Below are 22,416 nucleotides of genomic sequence, written 5' to 3' on the forward strand. Positions count from 1 at the left end.
TTATTGGCTTAACACAGTCTATACATGGATTTAACCTGGACACTGGATTTAACACAGCAGTTACGTGGTAGCTATCTGAACTAAACAAGAAAGACCAATGTCACTAATTAAACATGTACATGTGTAACAGGGAGGACAAGCAGCTCTCCTGGGTTTGTTTTCTAGCCACAGAAATGCAGGGCACACATACCACCAATGTCAATTAATAGAATTCTTACAAAACTGTCAGAAATCTGCACAACAGCACTGCCAGTTTTGTCTTTCACAGAGTCTAAGGTTTCTGTAGGATTTTAACTGTGACTACTTCCAAAAGCAGTTTATATTGCCTCAAAATGCACACAGCCCTCTGTTGTGTTTGTGGACGAACAAGAAGTTTGCTCTTGGCCCTGATCATCCACACTCTGCATTTTCTCTTTGTCTGCCTGCCCTGTGGTACAATGGCCAAAACAAAATGAAGGACGAGTGAGTACATACAAGGATGCAAGCTTTTAGGGATAAGGAGAAATTATCAAATTAGGAAACAACTTCAGAGTAATCCTTGTTCTCTGGGAGGTAAGATGCTGGCAATAAGGTTGAATCTTCCACACAACCTCTGATGTGCTTTCTGAAGAGGCTTTGTAGCAGGGGAAAAATGTATTTTGCACAATTATAACACCACAACATATCACTGTGGGTTGGAGAAGCAGTAGTACACTCCCCTCTTGTTAGGGCACACCATCAAAAAAGCTGCTGTACTGTCAGCCGGAGCTCTGAGAGTCCGTGCTGACGCCACTGCCTCTAAAGCAAGAGCAGAAGGTTCAGTGGAGCTCAGCTCAGCTCCCCCCCAGTTTGGGGGATGCAGCACTGCAGAGTGCTGGGAAAGGCAGGGCATGCAAGGGGGACTGAATGAAGCAGCCTGAAAAGGGAGAAAAGATAGAAACAAGTCTGGGGAACGAAAAGCAGGTAGCAGCAGTAGAATCAGAGAATCATTAAGGCTGGAAAAGACCTCCAAGACCACTGAGTCCAGCCATCAACCCAGCACTGCCAGGTCCACCTCTAAACCAGGGCCCCAAGCACCACAAACACATTTTTCTTCTTCATGAGCAAAAATAGATCCAGACTGCAGGCTTCTGAGATTTTTAATAATAAAGACTTTGTGTATAAATTGCTATTATCCTGATGAAATGCTTTTGCTTATGTTTTTCCTTGGCAAAGAACAAAATACTGTATTGCACATGCACACTCAACAGGCTTCTAGCACATATTCCATCAGCTCTCACACAAAAAATCATCTGTTAAGGTGAATGCTTCTTGAATAACATTAGAAACAGAATTTCAAATCTGATTTGGATTTAATGGTCCCACTTCAATGCGGATCCATTGTTTGCAGATCTATAGAATTGAAGCACAAAAAATCCAAAGGAGTTTAATCAGTTTAACGTTTGTATTGTTGTGAAGAACTGTTTAAAAAAAGACTGGTCAAGAAAACAAGTCTAAGTAGGCTATGGAATGTAAAGTCATTAAAACTTGGCTACGGCTTCCATAGGTTTGCAGAGTATAAGCAGAGAGATGATCAAGGGCCCCGATGCAACACAGCCTCTAAAGAAGGATATTTGAAATCTAAAAATGAATTTTCCCTTTGCTGCCAATACTTCTTCAAAAGAAAGGAGACAAGAAAGGCAGAAATATTTCAAGATTTCTCTTTGTGTCCTTCACAAGTGCAGTAAACTCCTTACAGTGTGGCTGCAGCAAAAGGAAATGGCCACAGACAAATCAGCTGCATTTACATTATTCCCCTTCTGAAGTTGCTCTCACAATCTGCCATCCTCCAGTTGCAGATTTTTTAAAATACACACCCTAGTTCACCATGTTAATTATATTTTTCTCTGAGATAAAAATCATCAACTCAATCATACATTTTGCTTAAAGAAAAACACGAACAAAATGTGGAAGCCAGGGTAGGAGCATGATTAACAAAAATTACTGTGTTTTTTTTACCTGATGTAGTGGAATGACAGCGTCAATAATTATGGCAGTCAATATCTGGCACCACTTTAATTTACAGTCTCAGACATGGGTTAGGGGAAAAGAGGAAACAGAGGGAAAACTTAGGACCCAGAAGTTTACAGAGAAATCAAATGCTTTTTTCAAGTAAGTCCCTCACTGGCCTCTTTTAAAAGCAGCAAACAGACTAATATTACAATTAGAATAGAACTGTTATTGTGTATAAATGGACAGTTTAAATGTCACAGGCATCTAAAATAAATTTTGCAATTACTGAATAAACGAAATAATCTCATTAGCACTGACACCCAATTACACCACACTAAGCAGTGTGTTTTATTACCTCCTCACCTATCCAATCAACTCTGCAGCAGCTCCTTCTCACCAGCAAAATGTTAAGTTATTTGTAAAATGTGTTAATAGATTTTAAGATAAATCCGACAGGACTTCCTGGTTAAAAACCTGCGCTGACTTTACATCATTTCAAGTGTATCAGACACGAAATTATTGATCAATAAACAAAACACTACAAGTATTGCAGATCCATGGATACAGTATGACCTTTTTGGGTGTAATTAAATAACCCATTGGAAGTTCTGACTAGGCTGGGATATCTGAAATCAATTCTTACTGCATGAGCCATAGTTTGCACTAGATTCCCAGTAATACCAACTAATTTATTCTAATACACCTAAAGCACACTGACGTCTCCACCTCCGTTTAAAGGGACGTTTAAGCACAGAGTCCTGCAGAGAGAGATGGGCAAGAAAGGGAACTACAACTGACCATATGCAAAATTAACATTCCTTTTCGAGGGCAAATACTACTCTAATGGACAAAATTTGTACAAATTTGTTTATCCTACACAAATGTGCAGCAAATGTTTTAAGCAAATATTTCCATCTATGGTTGCTCAACAGCTATTTGCTGAGCACAGCTTTAAGATTTATGATTAGTAACTTAAGCCCCTAATTGATGTTAATGCCATTGAGTTTGTGGATTGTAAAAACTTGCCAGTCATGAATATTCATTATTTCATTCAAGTTCTCTGCTTTGCTGAACGTTCCCAAAGAGTAAATTTATCTTAAAAATTCATGGCACATAAGCACAACAGTTCTGTAAGGCAAAAGTCGACACTAGTCAGTTTACAAATAAATATCAAGAAATAAAACTGGAAATATCCAACTACACTGAAAGGAAGGTCTGGCTTAATGAATGAAGCCCACTTTATTCTACAAAATCCTATTTAGTTTCACAATCTATCAGTAAAGTAACACTACTATAAATCAGACCTTACTTCACGCTGTCTTATCCTAAAAGCACTAATATTGCAATTATTTAATTAACAATAATAGCACCACAATTATACGGAATACTGCTAAGAAAAGCAAAAAAGGAAAAGTAGAACAAAGAAGCAGCCTCAGCAATAACTGAAGTTGAAGGGATGAATTTGTTCTTCTGAAGGATTAATAAAACCGAACCTGTGAGACAACTGAAGTCTATAAAACTATGACAAAAGTGTGGGGTTTTTTAGGGAAATTTATTCCACCTAAGCCTTCCAAATGAGGGGTTGAAAAGTCAGATCCTCTCTTACATCCTGTGTCCACTCTGAGTCTTTCTTTCAAGGTCTTTCTCCAACCCTGTCAACACAGGCATGTTCACCTTAAAGCAGATAAAACTTAATTTTCCAACTACTGCACCACAAGGAAGGCTGCTAGTGTGCTTTTGGTTCTCTGGGTTTGGACACTGCCTGCACTTCCAAGGACTAAAAAAATTCTAACAGAAGGTCTTAAAAGATGTAGTGCTCCTGCAGCTCAAATGGTGCCCATGCACAGTTATCTCATTAAAGCCAACTCCACAATTTGTATCAGCACTCCTGAAGGTGCCTATGAAGTGACATTTAAAAATAGGTCCAGAAATAATAAAGTGAACTTATAAATATATTCAAGCATAAAAATGAAGAGGAACATCAATTATTTAAGTGAAAGGATGCCACCTGCACAAGGTTAAAAGATAGATAATGGTCATGATCAATTGTGAGCCTGTGAAGGGAGCATAGTCCTAAACAGGTGATCCATCGTGGACTGTTCCATGATAAAGTTTGATAAAGTTATGGGAAGGAATAGAAATAGTTTAAGACTACTCAGTCCTTGAGCTTTGATTTACTGTTATTTGAAAAGGAGTTTTAAATACTACATGATTTTGTTTGCTTGCACAATTTGTCTTTGCTGCTGCCCCAGTCTGCATCCTGCTGCAGCAAGCAGGGGGCTGTCCCTGCCTTGGCACAAAAGCTGCTCTCCTCAGGAGGAGGAGGAGGGTGGGGTTCACTCCAGGCAGAGGCATTACAGATTGACACAGCCATTCAGAGATGGCAGGCACAGTGGGACATGTCTCCTATAATGACATCCAAGGGCTCCGGTCTGGTCATGAGCTTCCCCATGGACAGATCTGGAGGGGGGAAATGCTTTTTTCCAGGTCAGTAGGCAAGAACTGAAGAGTGAGTCACCATCCCCTTCCCTGGGCTGCCCTGGGATTCCATGGACCAGATTCTTTGGCATTTGGAATATGCTAAGGAAGGCAGGGAAAATAAAGACCTTTCCTGGGACAGGCTGGGGTTGCTGCCTCATCTTTTGCAAGAGGCCCCTGGTAGGTTCAAACTCTTTAAGGTTTCTGGAAATTACAGAATAAAATTCATACAGATCTTCAGAGCTAAACATGTTAGCCTGCCATTCCAAGGGGTAAATTCACTGAGCCAGGAGATCCCTTCAGTTTGGATACGGGGTGTGGGGAGACAGATTGTGGGGTGACAGAGGGAGATGGTGCTGAAGACAATCTTGCTCTTGAGATATTACAGCTGTGTTAATTATTCAAGAGTCGGGGAACAGCCTTGCCCTCACAGCTATGGGGTTGATAAAGAGTGAGTGAGCTGGCTGGGAGTTAGCTGGAGTCTGCTGGTTGTGCTGTGATGAGGAAGGGACAGGAGGGTGTGTGAGGGGCAGAAAGGGTAAAACACTGTACACAGGACAGACAGGGTTAGGTGGCTGTGCTAGGGACAGGAAGGAGTGAGCCAGAACTGGAGAAGGAAAGAAAGTGCCAGAGAAAATGTACGGAAGACTTCTAGATAACAAGGTGCTTGAAGCCTTTGGATGTTCTACAGAAGCACTCTGAGTGTCGTGACTGTCGACAACCACATGGGATGTCGGTGCCCAGCTCTGCCAGGGAAGCTGCTGTGGGAAGAGGCCAGGGCTGTTCTAGTTGCTTCCATGGGGCTTCACAGCTGAGCCTGCCCGTGCTGCTCCTGGTGCCACTGTCCAAGGACACTGAGAAAGGGCAGAGAGGCGCCAGGCAGCAGGGAGAGAGGGAAAAGCTCTGAGAAACAGCCCTGGGAGCAGCCAAGGCAGAGAATGGGACAGGGAAGGAGGTGCTGGAGCAGATCCTGGTTTCACCTCAGTGCTGTGAGGAGGGGGACTGTGAGCAGCCAACCCACCACAGGTGTAATGCCAGTGTACAACATCACTAATTTCACCGTCAATAAAGCAGAAATTTACACAAACCTGGTGCTGACTGCATGCAACTTTGCATTTGTCCCCTATTAATTTCTGGAATTCTGCAGTTACTTTATAAGCAGCTCTATGCTTGCTTTCATTACTCTTATTAATTGTGTATCCATAAATGAGCTGCCAATCACATACATGTATTAAACAGAAAAAGTCTACAGATTTCATGCAAGTCTGCTCCACATACTGAAAGTCAACCCTGTTCCTCTGTATTTACCACAACTGCTCTCTGTGAAACAGCTCAAGCTCAGCTGTGGTACTGCCATGACGCACTTTTTTTTCTGTACCAAAAATACTACCAACATAACTACTCATAAAACAAACCACCAGCTTTGGATATTAACATGAAAGCTAATCTTGTTATTAGTTTTACAGCAACAGTTCAAAAGCTCAGTGGCTGAATAATTATACCCCAACCTTCCATCATTAAATAAGCATTAAAGGGCTATACATACTGCTCTAGGGAAAAGAGAGTTCCAGAAAAAAAGGCTAATTACACTGAAAGGTAAGACATCATTTTCGGTAATAAAACTAAATTTACTGTAATTAAAAGCCAATTTTCAGCTTTGGTCTTTAAAGAAATATTAAGTGCTGTAATAAATACATATTTATCCTTCAGATTTGCAAATGGTCCCCCAAATGAAAAACACCATATGTGGCATGTTACATACTAAGCAAGTCAAGAAGTAAATTCCTACAGTATGAAACACCATCACTGCTGGTGCTAGAGTAATTTAGATTTGTAATCAGAAACTTCATGGAAACTGAAAACAAACAAACTGATAAATAGTGATTAGTGTCTCTCGAAATTTCCTATACAATTTCATTTGAGGAGCAAGTAACAAATGCACAGTACTGAAATGTTTCTTCAGACTAAAGGTTAATGTAAGTTTGTGGTAGCAAATTGTGACAGGAGGTAAAAGTATTCCATCAGTATTCCACAAAAATTTCCCAAGATCAAATTTAAACTGAAGTATTTACCACAAGGCTTTAAAAGTCATAAACACTTTAAATCCAGCCTAGACTCCATTTTAAGAGCCCTTTCTGGGCCTGTGGATGGTCACAAAAATCAAGAACAGTGAGAAAAGAGTTGCCACCATCTAAGGTGAGTCAGAGATTATTCTTTTGGAAAGGGCTCACAGTTGGATGAAGTGGCTGAGGTTCCTTCTAAAAGCAATAGAACAGCTGTACAATAGGGGTGTCCCACAACGCAGAAAGTGACCATTCAAACACACACACAAAGGTCTCCTCCTCCTCCTCCCCGACTGTTTATCCAGCTCATCAAAAACGAGGGCCACTGGCAGCTCATCCGCATGAACAGGGAGGGGCTGCATGGAGAGGAACCCATCTCAGGAGCCACTGCCCTGCGTCCCAGCAAAACCTGCATCCCGCAAAACCTGCATCCCGCAAAACCTGCATCCCGGAAAAACCCACATCCCGCAAAACCTGCATCCCGGCAAAACCTGCATCCCGCAAAACCTGCATCCTGGAAAAACCCGCATCCCGGAAAAACCTGCGTCCCAGCAAAACCTGCATCCCAGCAAAACCTGCATCCCGCAAAACCTGCATCGCGGAAAAACCTGCATCCCAGCAAAACCGCATCGCCGCAAAACCTGCATCCCTGGCAAAACCTGTGTCCCAGCAAAAACTGCATCCCCAGAAAGATCCACATCTCTGGAAAACCGCATCCCCAGCAAAACCTGCATCCCTGGCAATCAGTCCCTGTCCCTGTTTAGGTTCCAGGAGCACCAACCCCCGTGCTGGCAGTGCCTCCTGCCCCACTGCTGCCTGCACACACACACCACTGCAGGGTGTTTCACCTGGAGCAGACAGGGGAGTTCCCATCCCCACGCACTTTTCCTCTGGCATCTCCTGAATGCTCTCATTAAGATGCTGAGCCTCAAGAGTGCTATTTCATCAGCTACTCACTGTTGGTTGTCTCCTCAGCAACGTGCTATGAAGTTATCAGGAAATGGAGCAAGACAATCTCCTGAGTTCCGTGGTCTGGCCAGAGTAACAGCTATGTTTGAAGATTGTTTGACTTCACCCAAACAAATAAACCTGCTCCCTTATTAGGGTTTCCAGTCTACAGGAAGCAGCAGGAAGCTAACATATTTTCCTCCTTATTATATCTCAGCTGCAGTCTCACATGAATCAGAAAATCTAGATCTTCAACTGAGATTTGGGTCAATCCAGTGTTTTCTCAATTTCAGTATCAGTTTACATAGCCAGAAAACACTTGGCTATGGTAATGATTTCTCTCTTGAGTCAATTTCAGACTGAAATTTAAGTTATTTAGTCCAAATTATGCATCTTGATTTCCTTTACACTCTTTGAGACTCCCAGAATGGGAACTAAGGATCAAGAATCAAAGAAAATTACTTTTAATATAAAAAGATAACACTGTGTGGATCCACCTTCCTTCTTCTACAATGTATGTTTCATTATTAAAGCTATCTTAGGAAAGCACTAAAAGTAACATATTTTAGACTTACAAATTTCATCAGACAAATATCAGTCTGTGGTCTAGCCTAAGAAATCTTACTCAATCTTCATACTCCAGTGTAAACACTGTCCACCATGGAGCTACTGGCCAAAACTAGAACAGATCTAGTCAGCAGCTGAAGTATGCTACAGATCACAGTATGAGGCACAATGCTCCTGTTTAGATGCACAGATATTCTCACATATATACTTAGGAAAACCAGAACAATTCATCACTGCAAAAATATTCCAAATGGGGTCAGTGGCTTCTGCACAGAGAGCCCTGAAAAAACCAAGGTGCTGCTGATGGCATAACTTCGTGAACCCACTGCTTTGTTTGCAAAGCTTTACAGCTGTTGCAGGTGAGAAAACACATTGTAACTCGACATAACTGATCAATATGTAAACTAACTTCAACCTCAATAAGTAAGGAGCAGATAGAAGGAAAATCAAAGAGCCATAATAAAACTTATATGAGAGGAAAATGAAATAAAATTACTATCACAAGGAGGTCAGAGGAGGACAAGAGACAAATAGGCAGACAGACAATGTGTTCAAGAGACAAAGAAGGAGAAGCCAGTCCAACAGTGAAACATCTGAGCATAGGAAGGAAGCTGGGTTTGATCCAGGCAAAGATGGGAAGGCTCTAAGAAGTACTAAACATAAGCCAGCACCCCCAGATGCTTTACTGCTGCCTAAGGGAATATAAAAATAAACATCTCCCATAGACCAGAATACAGGTACTATTTCAACTGACAGTGTCTTTGCTTAGTGCACTGTTTTCTTGTCACAGCAGCATGGCAGTGAATGGCAAAGCTATGGTGGAGAGAGGAGAAATACATCCTGGTACCTGTGTGAAAGAGATCATGCAACCTGTGTGAGATACACCCTCTATCCACATGAAATATACCCCCCATCCATGTGAAATACAGTCTGCTATCCATGTGAAATACACCCTCTATCCATGTGAAATACAGTCCCTATCCATGTGAAATACACCCCTTATCCATATGAAATACACCCTCTATCCATGTGAAATACACCCTCTGTCCATGTGAAATACACCCTACTATCTTTGTGCAGCACATCAACAAGGGGCTCATCCCCTGGTGCCACAGAATTTCCCCTTCTACACATCCCACCTCGTAGGAGACTTTCTCCCCAAAGGCATCCCAGAGCTCCATAACCAACTGTGCAGGAGGAAGAGCGTGTTTGGAGATTTCTCCAGGAACAGATGGCCATGAAGGGAAAGGCCCCGGCAGGCTGCTCTGTCAGAGGTGGCTCTGGGGGGGGATTCTCCTGCAAGGAGGGGACAGCTTGCTGAAGGAGCCAGCCAGAAGGCCCTGGTGGGTGACCGGAGTGCCAGAAGCACTTGGCACTCTCCTCTGATGGTGAGGAGATGTCTAGTCCCAGCCCCACTCTGCCCCTGACCTTTCTCCTCCCCAGTAACACAAATCCAACCAGACACATTTTCCAAACCTATCTCCAGGCAACTGTGCACTGTTGAATCCTGCACCTTCACTCCAGCTCTGAGCCAAATGCTCGAACAAGAGAAACCTGGAATAGCTTCTCCAACTGCTCACAGGTGACCTACAAGCAACATTTGAATCAGCTCTTTTATAATTTATAAGAACAAGATGAACAACATTTCTGAAAGACTGACACGCAGGTTACACAGGTATGACTCAGTTTACCTCGATATACCTGCATATAACTCTGACTTCAGCAACATTATAGGAGAGACTTTGCACCTAATGCAAACACCATGGTGCACCCACAGGGAATCCAGTAATTTGGGTTCCATTTATGGCACTTCTCTATCATTGTTTTCGTTCTTTTCCCACGTGGCACGTAGCATTCAAAATCTGTTTCCAAAGAAACATTTCTCATAAAGTTATAAAACATCACTATTTTTGCATAGGGTTATTTTGCAGAATAAAGAGGAGTCAGCTTTTCAGTGTTGTGGTTCTTCTTTCCCCAAATTACGATTCTAACTCTTTCTCCTCGGAAGCATCCAGCAGCACCAGTTTTGAACTGGAATGCTCTGATGAAGCCCATTTCACAGTGAAGGAAAAGCTGAGGCTTTTTTTGCTGCTGTGATATTCCCACTGCCATAAAAACACAAGTGCTTGAGATTCTGAACCTATACTTCAACAGAGCTGCTCACCACTTTCTATTTCAGCTCTTCCTAACTGGGATGCAAAGGTGGCTCTCCCTGCCAGCTCGAGGCTGGTTACAGTAATTCACATAACCTTAACTTCTATAAAATTCCTTCACAGAGGGACAAGTTCAGTTCCCTCTTCACCGCCCGTCCTAGTTTGACTTCACAGTCACACATTAACAAATTATGCTGTAAAATCAGGTATAAGAACTGTAATGGGGAGAAGGGAAGATTTATATCCTCTTTAAACTAGCTGTCCATGTAGGTTTTTATCAAACTAGCATGTACTAAGCCGAGTTCTCAGCTAAATCCACCACTAAAATGAGCTCTCCAAATGAATTTCTTTTTCAGTACATTTCATTTCATTTCCCAAATGAGAGTTACAGGGATATACTTGATGGACTGTCTCACTGAAAATTTCTTTCTTTGAATTTTCATGATTTTGTATTTTTTACAAAAGCAGGCAAATCTTGAGAGAACGCCTATATCCTCTTGGTCCAACAGGGAACTGTTAAAAACCCTGTCACTTTTGGGAGTCATAGTCTGTACAGACAACCCCATTTAAATGAGTTCTGTTCACATTACATTTCTCATTCAGCAATTATTATCTCTTCTCCTGACTTAAACAACTCATTTTCCTCCACTTCACTGTATCATAAATCCAAATAGCTGAACTCATGCTCCATCTTAAACTTCATTTCATGAGAGGAAAAAAAAAAAGATCTGTGGTTGCCTCTTTGGTAAAATTAGCTTCTGCTAATAGCTTCATTCATTTATCCATTTGTTTTATCCTTCCTCTCCCAAGACTGTCACACTTCTAAACTTTTTCTTTAGTTAAACTTTTGATGCAGCTTATGAGATATTCTGCCTGTCATCTCCACTACAGCGTAGAAGCTGCCCGGCATTCTGAAATATCACATCTCAATGAGCACTATGCACAACTCCATTTTCCACATGCCATTACACTTCTGCACACCTTTGGGCTGGGCATTAATTAAACATGATTGACTGGGGTCAAACCTTTCTTTCTCTAATGCAAAGTAAGTTTCTCTTACTTGTCCCACGTAAATGGAATGACACAAATAAGTCATTCCTAAAACATTTCTGGCACGAGCCGTTCTCTGTATTTCCATCAGCCAACCCACGTGCCCATGGGATAAAGCTTTGGGGCTCACAGGCTGTGAGAGAAAAGGAACAAAACAGTACAAGACTTGCAGTCCATCAAGGTTCAGATTCACATCATCTCCCTAACAAGTCCCCTGTGTCACCACTGGGGCTGCAAAACTACCTCCAAACTTATGTCTGGTATCTCTTTTTTTCACAGCATACACACTGCCATGCTGCTCCTCCACCACATCCTTCCTCTCAATCCAACTCAAGAGATTTCTTTTTCCACTTTTTGTCTTTTTTTCTTCTGTTCTTTTTTCTCCTCCTTCTAGGAAAATGTATTTCTATCCTATGAGAGCCAAGTGCAGTTCCAGAGACTTGATGAATAGGCCCAACATAGAGACACACGATTTGTGAGTATCATCAGCACCATTTATCAGCGTGGAATCTTGTACAACAGCAAAGTGCATTGGCTCCCTAAGAATCTCTGTTTCAGTCCCTGGGATAAAATCTGCTCCTCACGTTCTAAAGTCCAATCATTTCTCAACAGACTCAGATTTGCATTTTCTATTTCCTTTCTTTTGTATTCCAGTCAGCTGTAGAGCTCTTCCCTTGAGAAATACCGAATTATCCACACTTAATTGATTTCTTATGTTGATATCATTGGCAGTGTTAAAGCAGAAGAAGTAATTTGAGAACCTAAATGTTAACTGGAATCCAATAATTCTCACAAAACTGAAAAAACCCAACAATTTCATCTCCTCCCATACAGTTTAGCGACAACAAAAACAAACAGGAGCGCTGTCATTTGCATTCAAACGCGACACAGCCATTTTCCACGCTGCTCTTTTATGGGAGCAGTGATGTGAGATGGATAAAGGAAGAAATGGAAGCATTACCAGAGCAGACAAAGTCCTTCTTCTGCACCTCTGCCACGAGGAAGCCACGCAGGCCGACGGGTGCCAGGCAGAAGGTGAACTGGCCGATGGTGCGGCGCTGGCGCAGCCAGTCCGACAGCCAGGCCAGGTGGCAGTCACAGTGCAGGAAGTTGGAGTGGAGCCGCCTGCAAAACACACAGCAAACCCACGGTTACTGGGGGCTTCTGGAACAAAACCCCCAGAGAGAGCCATCAACAGCCAGCCTGCGAAACACACAGCAAAACCCACTGTTAGTGGGGGCTTCTGGAACAAAACCCCCAAAGAGCCACTGACCGCCAGCCTGCCCCGCTCTCTGCTGCCATTTCAGTCGGATCACTGTGGGTTCTTGCTTACAGATGAGTCACTGACTGTCCTTATTGCCGTGGGATGTTATACAAAGGTCAGATACAATTTTGTGCTGTTATTTTCAATGTTTTCAAAAAATTAAGTTCAATAATGATCCAGCTACAGCTGGCCATTCTAGACACAAAAACATGCAGAATTTCAGACTGCGCCACGTAATCACTTTGTGATTTCATGTCAGAAAGAACTGCATGGCTGTGTTATCTCTGAGTGAATGGCTTGTTAAACATGAGGACCAGGCTGAAGAACAGGATGAGGAGTGATTCTTCCCTCCTCTCCATCCTTTGGGGAGAGGTGGAGAGAGAGAACCTCTCCACATTAGCTCAGCTGGCTGGAGCATGCTGTTAGTAACACCAAGGTTGTGGGTCTGAGCCCTGTATGGGCCATTCACTCAAGACTTGGACTTGATGACTCTAATGGATCCCTTCCAAATCAGAATACTCTGGGAAAAGACAGGTAAAATAAAACTTCAGAGGCTATTGATACCACTTCTGTTCCTGTGGTGCCTGTACAAGTTCATCAATGCTCTTTTTCCTGTAGTAATCTAACACAAGTATAAAGGATCTAGACAGGGAGTTTCAGCCCATGAAAGATCCACTCATGGGAAGCTCCCTGCCCAGCCTGATCCATGCCTGGCACCAGGGACTTGCAGAACCATTATCACATCTGCAAAATAATGTTGGGTTCAGGGAACGAATCTGGTCATTTAAATAGTTACCAAACTTTAGGTCAAAACAAAAGTCCAGGGCATTAATTCATTCCTGTAATGACTCATGCATTTGCAGTGTTGCACCAAATGGAATGATGAACCAGATTAAAAATCCTGTCAGAAATGGTTAGACAAAGCATTATTCACTGATATTACAGGCACACAATTGCTGTGCACCAGATTTAGCCTTGTCCATCCTCCAGAGAAATGAAATGTCTGTCTGTGAGCTGTCCTTACAGCACAGCAGCAGCTCAGCTCAGCAGTGGCGCCCGGGCTGACAGTCCCCAGATTTGTATGTCTGGGGTGGACAGCCACAATAAAGAAAAAAAACCCTCACAAATCTGGAACTGAGAGTTTATCCTGTAGAGATGGAAAGCACTAATCTCCTGGGAGTACTGTAAGATGTAATTGTTCTACAAGGATGGCTAGAAGACCTTGAGCTTAGGGATTGCGAAGCTCATTAATTGAAGCTGCACTAAGTCAAGATTTCTAGTAAAATTTTTGGCTGTTATGAAGCATTAATCTGCCTTTTTTTTTTTTTCAAGAACAAATAAATACATACATATAATCCAGCCAGAAATCATCCTCCTATGTAAGAATTTGTTGAAACCTAAGAGAGTCAGTGTTTCATCTAAGTCCTCAGATTCTCCTCCTTCCCATCACAGCAGCCAACAATGATACTCAGGATCACGTTCCTTCTGGAACTGAGCTCATCTCATGCCACTCCCTGCACCCCCTGAACACAGGCATGACTGAGAAAAGCACAATTTCACAAAAAGGGTTAGGGTTAGGCAGGTTACCAGTTCTGTTAGCTGTTTTTTTTCCTCCTCACTAAATTGATTTATCTGGATTTTGGGGACTCCTGTTTCAGCAGCGCAAACCACGAGCTCTCTGCCTCAGCAGAACCCTCCTTGTCATCATCTCAAGTCTTTTGGCACAGCTGCTCCATGTTTTGCTTCGGAGAGATCACTTAGAGACCCTATCTTAACAAAGCAGCCTATCAGAATATATTATTGATAATTATATTAATAAATACAGCCTCAAGAAGACTTTTCACAGTACTTCAAAAGCATTATAAACCAATTCCCTGGGAACACAAAAATCACTGAAGTGCTTTCACACATTTTCAGTTTATCCTTAAATTAAAAAAAAAAAAAAAAATATATATATATATATATATATATATATATATATATATAAAATTACCTGTCTCAGCAGTAATTCACAGATGCAGAGACAACAGGACACTTATATTAAACAAATACATAGAGGGAACATGCTTTATCATAAATAAAGCTGTTTCAAGCAAAGGAAAGCAGATCAATAAAAACTAATTCCTGTCACTTCCAATCAAGGCTAAAAATCAATGAAACTTAAGAACAGAATAGACAGTTCACTAAAAAAATCTTAGCACAGAAGAGCTGATTTTAGTAAAGAACTCTTCAATGCTTCAAACGCTTCAAAACTTCCTGGGATTTTTACCCTTTATTTTCTTTCCCCTTAGTGCTCATGTTGAAGGTTAATATACTTTTTATATTTTCTTCTCCATTCTACAAAAGGCAGATTGTTTTGAGAGCCATGAAGAAAAGCTGTTTATTCACAGAACCATCAGCACACGTAGCTGCAGCAGGAGCATCCCCACAAGTCCTGCTGATGGATCTCACCAGAGTGCAAAAGAGACACAAAGGAAATACTGTCCACACTGCACTGGGCCTCAACAGATTGGAAAAAGGGCTCATTCCTGCTTAAGGAACATTCAGACCAGGGACTTCCTACAAAAAACTTCCAAAAAAAAAGCACATCTAAGTGCGAGGCTCTTTGAGAAGGTGGACACACTGATGACCATTTTTAAAGAACACAGCAGACTCACCAAACTGTGAGGAACATCATTAATGATCCATTTTCAACAAGAAACTCTAGAGAATATTAACATCTTCCCCCAAACAGTATCTTTATACAAATTCCTATGTTGACCTGCTGGAGGTACTGTGTATTATTTGGCAGTCTTTAAAGACTGAAACCGGTCATTTGATACTGATGAAACTGACTTTACAGAAAATCAGGTGAATGAATACAAATGCAAGTTTGCTAAAGTTGTCCTTCTATCCATAGACCCTAAATTCAATTTCAAGCAAATCCTTTTAGAGTGGGGCAGCATTCATGTTCTATAAAACGTGTCTCCGAATTCAATGGAAAAGCTTCCCTTTATAAATCCTGTTTATGACTTCCTTCCTTTTTTTTCCTTTTCTTTTTTTCCCCTTAATTACAGCAGAGGGGGATTAGTCAGTGTAAGTCTCTAGGGAGCTATATACAAAGCCATCTCTGAAATTAAACTAAAAGGAAAATGGCAGAAGGCACTGAAGGCACTGAGCTCTGCTAACAGACAAGACTGGCTAATCTGGAAAAGCCAGGCAAATTTTCTGGACCACTGTGACTGAATAAGAAAAGGCAAAACTCCAGGAAAATTAACTCTACACCTACATCTTCTTTAGCCATTCTCTTCTAAAAGACAAACATCTCTTTTCCATTTAATTATTTACATTAAGTTTTAATAATGTCATCATTTGACAAAAAATGCAAATTAAAGTCAGAGGTTATCTTACAGAGATGACGTAAGAAAGAGCCATTTTTCTTCAGTTCTGTTAATTTATTTAATATGATTTTACACATGCATGCATAGCAGCTTTGAAGAATTGTATTTTTTCAGTGCCACAGAAAATTTTCAGGCTAGCTACTATTTCCCTTTCTTTGCCTTTAGAATTAAATACATCTTGGATGAGTTTGAGAATCTGGAGGAAACACAGGGGTGCTTTGTTTAGACGTGGCTTTTCCTGAAGCTGTGTATTCCCTAAAGGGATTTAAAGAAATAATTTACTTAAGGAAATGGTTTTGATAGGCTATGGCTAAATTATACAAATGCTTAGTCCAATTTCACAGTCTCTGTATTTTGATCTACTTAAGAACAGAGCTTTTCCAAGGCAATGGCATGCAGCTCAAAAACAAATGGATGTGATATAAGAGAAGCTTTTATAAAAAAAAAATCCATCAGAATAAGTGACACTTTGTTTTAGAAAGTATCTGGAAAGATGCTTTTCTCATGTTCTTTAAAAATGCCTTGTTTCAGAAATTAACATTTTGAATCTGAAAAGCATAAATGGGATTTAAACACAGCATATTAATAAAATTCAATAATTTGATCCATCTGAGCAGTTTTTATGATCTTGCTGATGCTCCAGCTTGGAACACATTTCACATGATGGATTTTCCCTTGAGGAAAAAAAAAAAAAAGCCAGTTTATTTTCCAGGTAAATTCCAAACCTTGATAAAACTGATTCTTATTTAATGCTGGGCAGATCCAGAGCTCTCAGGGCTCCGCTCACAACCCTACCTGGGCTCCCCAGGGGCTCCCCAGCCCTGCAGCCACCCTGAGGCAGCCTGGGGGACTGAAATGAGATTATCACAGATGACAAACAGTCAAAAACCTGGCTTACAGCACCAGAATTGTATCATATTATATATAATATGAGAAGATGCTACTCACAGAGTCCTGATCTTTGGCATGTGATTGAAGCTGGTAACAGGAATGCGCGTGATGTTGTTGTTGTTGAGGGTACTGTTAGGAGACAAAAAAAAGAAAAAAAAAAAGGAGAGAATAACAGATTGATCAATTATTTCCATTTCTTCACCAACATTTACAGAAACAACCAGGTAAAACTCTTGGCAAGAAGCAAGACACGCTCCCTGATAGCTGTGACAATTTGTGGCACACCATGAAAGACACTGCTCAGGGGAAGCAACCAAGAGCTGCATCAGGATGGCTGGAGGTCACCATTTACCACATTTGGGTAACGAGGGGTGGAGAGGAAGAGTTTTTATCAACTCCTGGAACAGATCCAGGCCTGTCTGTTCAGCTGCCACTTTGTTTGAAAACCCAGAGCACCCTGCGTGGGGGTCATCAGACTTGGGCACAGTATTTAAAGGCAATTTGAAGGACTTTGAGGTGCTGTGAGCAAGAGAGAGCTGTTGGCTCTCACAGGCTTGTTAGCACGGATAGACAGCTCCCATCGCTCCTCGGAAACACACGGATGGATGGGCTCCCTCTCCTCCCTTCCCTCAGGCAAAAATATATGGGGAGTGGAGCTGCCTGTAATAAAGCATGTCCCGACCCAGGCACGGAAGGATTGCTGCTGCTCTGTCAAAGCAGAGCCTACAGAGAAAATCCAGGCTGCTGGAGGGACCCCCTGAGAGCTTCTCAGGAAGAATGAACTGAGATTACCATCAGCTGAGTGTGCTGCTCCCATTTGTGCAGCTCCTAATTACATCAATGACTCTCCAGCAAATTAGAGGCTATGAAGTTTATCAAGACAGCACAGGAAATGGAAAGCACTTCAACAGGGCATAATTGCCGTGCTGCAAGTGCACCGAAGCTGCAAACACAGTAGCCCAGTTTGTCATGAGAATGGACAGGGCTGGTGACCACTCAGTGTCCCAGTGTGGCCAGTCCTGTCACTGCCTGCTTGAAACATGTGCTGTCCACAGCACCAGGGCAGGGAGCAACCTCTGCTTTCTACAAGGGGCACAGAATCCCACAGAGTCACTTTGGCAAAGACAGTGCTTCTGTGTGTTTATGCATGTGCTGACAAATATATAAACACATACCTGCTGGAGCAACCTACCTGGAGAAACCTTCCCTGAACTACTCAGCTATTCCAGGGGTCATGTATTTATTTAAGACCTTTAATCAAAAGGTCTAGAAAAGTCTTCCAGGAGTTAACTCTCTTTCTTGGTCATCTGCCAGTTCAAAAAGCATTTTTACAATTCTGCCTAGAAATCCCTTGGCAGAGCCATCATCTAAAACATCAGAGATTATAGCTAATTAGATTTAACCCTATGGAGACTGGGGTTTGGGTACACAGGAAGGGACACACACACACTGGCAAAGCCAGGAGGTTGCAGGGTACCCTGGCTCTGCACAGGCACACTCAGGAGCAGGGTGGCAGCAGCTCTGGTGCTGACAGCTTGTTTTGCTGCTGCTGCTGTGCTGCATCCTAGCAGGACAGCACCCAAGCACTCCCTCAGCAGGATCAGAGCTGGTATTCCAGCACAGTGCTGCACCAGATGGATGCACTGGCAGTCTGGAGCCAGCTTGGGGGCTGACATACCCATGACAGCAGCAAACTGCACCAACAGAGCAGAATTACCCTTCCTTTCCAAATCTGTGAGCAAAAAGAGTTATGCCAGTAAAAGCAGAGTTTTGGAAATCTGGAATCTGCATGTGAGAGCTGCTGCCAGATATCTGTATCAGTCACACACATTCACACACCAGGCTGATAGGAGCTGTCAGTCTTAGCACATGGTAACTCATACTAAAACATGTAGTACTCATTCCAGATCCTCTGGAAAACTTAAAGGCATTAAAAACTGGACAAGAAACACCCAGGCAAGTATTGGGACCAATGAGTGTACAAACCACTGGGTTTGTGGATTCAGGTTCTCAATACGCAAGGACTCAAAGGCAGCCTACTAAAAATTTAAAGGGCAAGAAGAAGAGGGAAACACTCAACTTCAGCAGGAGAGCTGGAAGTCAGCTCCCAGAGCTGCCAGCCCCTCTGCCAGCTGTGCTTCCCAGCCTGCTGTGCTGGGCTGTGGCTGCAGCCAGCACCCTGAGCACCAGTGTTCATCTGCAGGGCTGGGAGCTCTGCCTCCATCCCTGCTGAGTCCCAGTGACAGCTCACATCCCACTGGGGCAGACTGCAGGGTGCAAAATGAACCTCTCTTTGTCATACAAAGAGTGCTTCATTACCTTATCTACCCAGTGATGTAACCACTGAAGTCTTTTGTGGTCAATGAGCCAAAAGCAAGCCTGAACAACAATTTCAGAAAGTGATCAAACCCACTGAGAGTGCATGAATGTATACATCAACACACCCATCCCTCAGTATCTGTATGTGTTTGCTCTTTACAGGTTGGGAAGTTCAAACAGGGCTCAGAAATGGGATTTATAATTGCACCTCCATTTTTTTTCCTGTAAACATAAAAACAAAATTCCGAGGCAACCCTCTGCCTTAGCTGTCTGTTACTTTAAAATGAGTTATGAACTTGGATGGTGATAAATAAAAGCCACACGTAAAGTCAGCTCACAAACATTAAATCACAGATGTAGCTGATGTCTGAATCAGTCACACATCAGGCACTACAGGAGTCGGGGGGGGGGGCATAGGAATTCAAGAGACACTTTTCTATTGATTTTTAAAGGATGTGGATTGGATTCAGGCAGAATAGGCTGTGACTGTGAGCTTCCTCTGCACTGAGGACAGAGAACACATCCCTGTCTCCCAGTGCAATTCATCTGCATGCAGAAAGGTCACCCACTACTGTCTGACTTGATGACTCAAAAATATTTTAAAAGTTCTTAAAATATATCACACAGCATTTGTGCTCACAAGGTATCAAATGAGAGTGGCTCAGGTTTTGCAAAGGTTTCAAATACTTGCTTATTTTCAAATAAGCAAAGGTTTCCCACAGCTCAGTGACAAATATATAACTCCTTCTAAGAATCCTAAATCAGTGCTGAATTAGTATTCTCCTTAAACACAAATTTCAGGGATAACTCTAGCAGACAGCTACTGCACAGATAACTTAGTAGAATATTATTTCATTGGTATTTAAATGTTAACCATAATGAAGGCAATAAAACATCTATGATAACAGCAATTATTTCAGAACAGAGGAGGCCAAACACTGCAAAGGGCACTAATTGCCAGTGAACTGCCTGCACTAGAGCCCAGCTAGAGCTGCAGGCATTTAACCCTGCTGCTCTGGCTGCGCAGCACTCAGCTCCCAGGCAGCAGGAACCCTGCAATGGGAACGTGTTCAGGTAGAGATGCGCTCTAGAGACACCCTGCAAAGCTTTCCATCACGCACATGATTCCTTCCCAGCAATGATTTTTTTTAAGAGATGTGTCCAGACAGGGGTGAACACACAATACAGCGGCATTTTTAGTACATGGAGGGAAAAAATAAACGAGGCTCCAGCTGTCTGCTGGCTGCTCCAAGGTCCCAGCCTCAGACTGATCCACCCAAAATTCAAACCCATAGAAAGACATTCATAAATACCAGGACGCTGTGAGAAATAGGAATTCCAGAATCTTCTGACTCCTCCAACATCATATGGGGACACATATTCTGCTGAGTGGCCCTCAGCCTTAAACCTCCCACCTCTTCCAGAACACATCACGTCCCTCAGAACAGCACTGTCCTCTCGTTTAGAAGTCCTCTCCCTGTAAACTATTCACACCCAAAATGCTGACTCAGGAAACTGGAGTTATGGACAATATTATTTATGCCAGCCAACTTCCCACCTTGGGCTATGATCCTTGTCAGATCTTGCAGGGTAAGCAGAAGCAGACTGCAGCAGCCCTAAGGATCCTCCAAGGACTACTTGGAAGATGCAAAATGTGAGATCAGCAGTCTTTGAGGTGGCACATCCTCCACCACGGTGAACTGTCAGAGTCCCACTGACTCCAATTTACAGCCCCAGAGGAGCTGCTCTCCTCAATCACCGCTCTGCCAGTCGCCCAAACTGGCTACAGGCATGCGTGGAGCTGCCTTCCTCCTGAAAAATAAGGCTGATTTATAGCCCCTACTAATCAGTCTTTTCCTAAAGGAAAGAGTGCCCAGTCTGCAATCCTGTCACAATTTGTAAACAATTATTTATCTCCTTCCTCAAACTTCTGGGGCAAATTTAATTCCATGCATTTTGATTCTCTTCTGGCTTGTTCCAAATTCATGAACACCACTGCAGCTCCCTAACACAGAGCTGGTAATTCCAGACTCAGTATAAATACATTAAAATCACTAACCTGCAGAAACGAGTGGCACGTCTGGTTTTCTCAATAATATTTGTGCATTATCCTTTACACCTTTCTCCACCTTGCACAGGACTGATTGGAGTCAGAAAAAACCAATACTCCTAATTCTAGAAGAAATCACACAACTTTTATGGCAGAGGCCTTGAGAAAAGAGGAAACTACTTAAATTTTGAACCCGACTAGTAGTACAAGTATTTAATTAAAAAAAAATCAGAAACTCTATGCACCTTTTCAGGTCCCTTGGAGTAATTCAGAGAGCAGAAACCCCAGGCTGTCAGGTCATTATTCAATCACAGACTACACAGAGATTTTGCTTCCCTTATTAGAATTCAATTAATATAATTAGGAGCATATAATAAACATCAGAATGCCTGTCAACTTTTTAATCTGAAATCATACCTTCATGACAACATAGCCACTTGCTCTAATCTGGTTTAGTACCAAACAGATCTCCTCTGACAGAAAATGTTACACAACACAACAGAAATATCTGAAATGTTAACTGTTTAGTAAAAAGTGACTGTCCTAATGTTCCCCAGTCACACTTCAAGTGGGAAAATACATAGGAGGGTTGTTTTGTTTTCTTTTTTATTTAACACACAACACTGATGACAGTACCACCTGCTACATCCCAGCTTAAAAACAACTCTGGTATCCTAGTTGATCATTGACAAAAGAAAAAAAAAAAACTATGCAGATGTCCATTTTTCTAAGTACAAGGCATTTTCATAATGTACATCAGCACAGTACAACAGCCACAGTGATGCCTCTTCTTCCAACCTGAACAGATCCAAGTGAAGGGGGCAGAGGAGAAAGGGGCACCTGTTGGGTGCTGAAGATGCCCTTTGCTATTGCCAATAACAGGGACTGGTTTCCTTCCCATTCCACATCTACCACTGATTAGAAAAACACCTAATCAAATGAGAAATTTTAATTCAAACTTCATTCAAATTGAGAAAACACTTTTCCCCAAGGCTTAATAATCATCTCCCACAGTCGCTAGAGGCCTGCTGCGCTGGCCATTCAGGTTTTTGATCCACACCAGGCTGCTTTTGTGCCACATTTGGCTGACCATGGCACACCACAGCATTTGCAAAATCCTCAGTTAGAAAGAAAAATTCAGACCCATTTACTGATAGGTAAATAGAGAAAGTGATCTGCAAAGGCAGATCTCATGTACTGGATTACTGCTGGCTTTGAATGCCTTTTGTGTTTGGGCAGTGTAGATTCTTTACAGGTTTTTAACACACAGGATTTGGTATCA

General features: G+C 42.2%; 1 protein-coding gene across 5 annotated transcripts in view; it reads right to left on the reverse strand.

The window, feature by feature from the left end:
* SLIT3 (slit guidance ligand 3) overlaps positions 1-22,416 on the reverse strand; it is a 519,844-nt gene that overhangs the window by 170,769 nt on the left and 326,659 nt on the right. For 4 of the 5 annotated variants that reach the window (XM_058422439.1, XM_058422441.1, XM_058422440.1 and 1 more), the window contains 2 exons: positions 16,823-16,894; positions 12,192-12,355 (listed from right to left, as the gene is read on the reverse strand). In XM_058422439.1, coding sequence (XP_058278422.1) covers positions 12,192-12,355; positions 16,823-16,894 — 236 coding nt within the window. Of the gene's footprint in view, positions 1-12,191; positions 12,356-16,822; positions 16,895-17,447; positions 17,516-22,416 lie in introns of those variants that run through there. The other variant, XM_040077997.2, reaches the window with a different exon arrangement.

The sequence above is a fragment of the Hirundo rustica genome, chromosome 14 (genome assembly GCF_015227805.2).
Source record: "Hirundo rustica isolate bHirRus1 chromosome 14, bHirRus1.pri.v3, whole genome shotgun sequence".
NCBI lineage: Eukaryota > Metazoa > Chordata > Aves > Passeriformes > Hirundinidae > Hirundo > Hirundo rustica.